We start from the raw sequence: 4,348 nt of genomic DNA on the forward strand, positions 1-4,348 counted from the left end.
TAATAAAGGTTCTGCAAATGTTCAGGTAGTAAAAAATAACCTGATCCATAAAATCAGTCAGAACATGGAGGGGTCAGGAGGGGCTGCAGAGGTGGATGTGGTCCTGTGTGCCCTCCTGAGTCAGAAAGGGATGACAAATCAGATCCGGAGCCAGTCTTTGCAGAACCTTGTGGTGTCTGATCTGACTGGATTATGACGCATCAGACATCATTGTTCTGCTTTAAAATCCGCACATCTTTTTAAACGAAGCACAGATCTGGTGCCATTTAAAATGATTTAAGTGTTKGGTGTTTTGTGTGGGTTCTGAATGGAACAGATGGGGTTGAAGTTGTACAGAATCAGAACCAGAACAAGCCCAGACAGTGTGACTTATGTTACTGGCTTAGAAGGTTTTTTTGTTTTTAAATAAATAAAACAAAAGAACGGACGTGAACCCTTGTCCGATTAAGGACGCACTGGTGTTGCGACAGAACAAAACAAAACAAAAACTCCGGGGGGTCCCCACATTTCATCAGGACCCTCACGTCAAACACAGAGGGGACTAAAACTGCTTTAATGAGAGCAGAAAAGTGGTTTAACTCACCTCTACAAAGAAAGAGTCCATCTTTAAGTGTCCTCTCTTTGTATCTTGTCTCTTCAGGGTCCCACAGCTGAGAGAAACAAGCGGCGCTCCAGAATAAGTCCCATCTGTTTCTGATTGGATATAAAAGTTTGTTTTTGTTGAATCACTTTCCTCACAGGTTCCTCCGAGTCATTCTGCAGCCCTTCAGTCCCGGACACCTTTTTTTTTCTTTTGGGGATCAGTTGTGTCCGGTTCTGGTTCTGCTGTCTGCCGGTTTCAATGAGCCCGGCACATTATGCAGAGAGGAGGGGCTTGCAGGCTGCAGACCTCCCCCTTAGCATCCGCCCTCTTTGTCTCAGATCCGCTAAAGATCCTGCACCGTGGACAGGATGGACGCATTCAGTTCTGCTCATCACACCCAGGCTTTATATATTCAGGGATAGGAAAACGTTTCCCTGTGAGAAAATCAACTCCCGTTTGATGCAAGAGGATGAGTAGATATGGAGTCAAATTTGTGCCAAAAAAACATAATAATAATGACTAGACATGGGTTTTTACGATGTAAAAACAAGTGTGCATTGCCATGTAGCGTATAATTGCAGCATGGCTTTGCAGAATGAACTGTGACCAAGTACAAATGTGTTTTCTACACCAGCTTGTGCTTGTCAAGTCAGCAGGTGTTTGTAATAAGGGTAATTGTGTAAAAATATGAAGTTTGTAGAGCTTTTCTGTTAAAGTTGCTTTAGCTGGGTTTTGAACCCTGTTCTCCCACCTGAAAGTCCATGACATTGAGGATTAGACTGTTGGAGCTGTGGCCAAGGGTGGTGCCAGGGGTTGGTTTGTATGTGTGCAGAAAGAGGCCACATTGCCAATACAATTATTGACACTAAACTGCATAATATTACAACAATAGAGCAGTATTAAGACAACATTATAGCAAAACATCAAAAATACAATCATATTAGTATTGTAACCATTGGACTATTGAGATCAAATATTATTAAACTATGGTTCAGTACTGAGTAGATACAGCAGGGGGCAGTATTGGACCAATACAAGGCTGTATTGACTCGCATTATAAATTATTAAACATTAATATTTCAAAAAACTATAAGTTGTACAGGCGCCAAAAGGCATAGCCATCATTTGGCACAGGAGCTTTACAGATATAAATTAGAATGGCAGCTCTAGGACAAAGTATGCAGGAGGAGAAGCATGCCAAAGTGGAGGTAACTTGGATGGGAAACGAATCACAATAGTGTGCATTGCATTGGCAAAGCACACTGATAATAATAATAATAATAATAATAATAAAAGTCTGATGGAAATTAAACCACAATAAAAACCCATTTGGTTATGGTTATGTATCATATTCAGGATTAACCATAAATAAATAAATTTCCTATCTTAACTAAATATTACTACTTCCTTTGACAATACCGTCAATATGACAATAATAAAACAAATCTGAAATTTCTTTTCTTCTTTTTTTTTAATCAGACGTTTTGTGCCATCAATTTCAAGTGACCACAATAAGTTTAATTGTCCAATTTTAATCAATTTTATTTTAAAAAAAAGGACAGGCAAAATGTCTAATTTAAGCATGCAGGTTTGTGCTGCTTAAAGTTTAAATATTTTTATATAAATTATGTTAAACTGCACAAGAGCACATATTTTTTGTAATAAAATATGCCGCTTATCTAATTCTTAATTGAAAATGTCTGCTTGTTCAAAGATCTGTGGAACTATGATTATAGACAAACTACATGSATTAAAAACAGTGTCCTATGGTGTCCCCTGCCCCCCACAGATTGACCTCTGGCAAAGTCATTCAGGTCAAGTTAAATAATGTTTTACTTTTTAATTTTTTTATTTGTTTTGTTAATTTTTGCAGCCTTATATGAAATAATAAAAATTCTGGCTTTAGCACTTGTGATGCAGAACCACTGACTTGTGATTAATATCTCTAAAACTTCAACCACATCATAATATCTGTCTGCTCGGTGCAGTCTGGTTACATAAAGCCCCCTCGTCTCATCTGTCTGTGCTGCTGCCCGAACAATGGAAGCTATTGATCCAGACTGAGTTATATCATCAAAACTGCAGCTGTTTGTTATCAGTTATGGTTCAGATCAGCCTCAGCTCACTTAAATTCAGCCACATTTAACAATAAATGTTTATATTACAAACAACATAACTGGTGTATGACCAAACGAAATATTACCCTGATAAATATTGATTAATGTGACACAGGATAACATAAAAGTATCTTTCTCAATTAGGATAACGCTTAAGTGGCACATATTGTAAATATTCGCGAGAGCAATGATGTCACAGATCTTACAGGATGAATCTAACTAATCAAATCTCCTCGGTGGGGTCTGCAGGGTCAAGGGTGTTGGTGACTTAGACTACTAGAGGTGCCCCTGGGAAATAAAACAAACAGGAGGAGGTGGAGAAGAGGTTAAAGCTAAGTGAATCTGGCTTAATTCTGTTAAGATGGATGACAATAAGAGCTGGCACACTGAAGTAAAAATGGAACATCTAACAATACCATAAAACCCAAGTGATTCAATCGTTACTCCGTCCCTCCTGCAGGCTGCAGCRCATTAAGGTGTAAATGTGGCCGATGACAAATATTGATGCAGCATTTATTAAATTACGTGGAACATCACAGAGCTGATACATCTCCGAATGAAGGCATTACTCACACCTTTATCTAGAATCTTTGTTCCTGTTATGAAAACAGGTGGGATAGAATGAAGGGACATAAATATTCGGTGCGATAACGATTAGATGAATTGATTTTTGTTATAATATCCTGCTTTTGTCTTTTTCTGTTTGACCTTATGAGGATGCACATAAATGCAACACACCCTCCAACCTATGCTGCCTTAAGGGTTGTTTGAATTTATTATTCTTTTGGTGTATCATCTGAATTGTTGCAGTCCTCAACCACTGCAAGAGCAGGACAGTGGGCGACAGTGGGGAGAAAAAAAACTCCTTTTTAACAGGAGCTAGTACTTCGCAGAAGTACAAGCAGAAGCAAGCAAAGAGTTAAGATCAGTGGTGGTGTATGCCATATGATCACTCTAAACTATATTGGATTTGTGTATAATCACTTAAAGCTGTTCTATTCCACTATTCTATTAAAATAAGCAGAGAAACGTATAAATCCACAGCTTACGGCATTGCCGGCAGTAAGTCGGGCTCGTTTCTGGTGAGAGTTGGACTCCGCCAAGGCTGCCCTTTGTCACCGATTCTGTTCATTACTTTCATGGACAGAATTTCTAGGCGCAGCCGAGGTGTTGAGGGGATCCGTTTTGGTGGCCTTAGGATCGCATCTCTACTTTTTGCAGATGATGTGGTCCTGTTGGCTTCATCGGAACGAGATCTGCAGCTCTCGCTAGAGCGGTTCGCGGCCGAGTGCGAAGCGGCCGGGATGAGGATCAGTGCCTCCAAATCCGAGGCCATGGTCTTGAGCCGGAAAAGGGTAGAGTGCCTTCTCCGGGTCAGGGGGGTCGTCCTGCCTCAAGTGGAGGAATTTAAGTATCTGGGGATCTTGTTCACGAATGGGGGAAGAAGGGAGCGGGAGATCAACAGGCGGATTGGCGCAGCATCTGCTGTAAAGCGGGTGCTGCATCGGTCCGTCGTGGTGAAGAGAGAGCTGAGTCAAAAAGCGAAGCTCTCGATTTACCAGTCGATCTACGTTCCTACCCTCATCTATGGTCATGAGCTTTGGGTCATGACCGAAAGAACGAGGTCCCGGATACAAGCGGCCGAAAT

General features: G+C 40.7%; 1 protein-coding gene across 1 annotated transcript in view; it reads right to left on the reverse strand.

The window, feature by feature from the left end:
* LOC106534004 (unconventional myosin-X) overlaps positions 1-842 on the reverse strand; it is a gene marked incomplete at its 3' end in the record, with an annotated part of 35,353 nt that extends 34,511 nt beyond the window's left edge. The window contains 1 exon segment of the mRNA XM_014030500.1: positions 584-842. Coding sequence (XP_013885954.1) covers positions 584-604 — 21 coding nt within the window.
* Positions 843-4,348: the final 3,506 nt, after the last annotated feature.

Source organism: Austrofundulus limnaeus, unplaced genomic scaffold (assembly GCF_001266775.1).
Source record: "Austrofundulus limnaeus strain Quisiro unplaced genomic scaffold, Austrofundulus_limnaeus-1.0 Scaffold1072, whole genome shotgun sequence".
In the NCBI taxonomy this organism is placed as follows: Eukaryota; Metazoa; Chordata; class Actinopteri; order Cyprinodontiformes; family Rivulidae; genus Austrofundulus; species Austrofundulus limnaeus.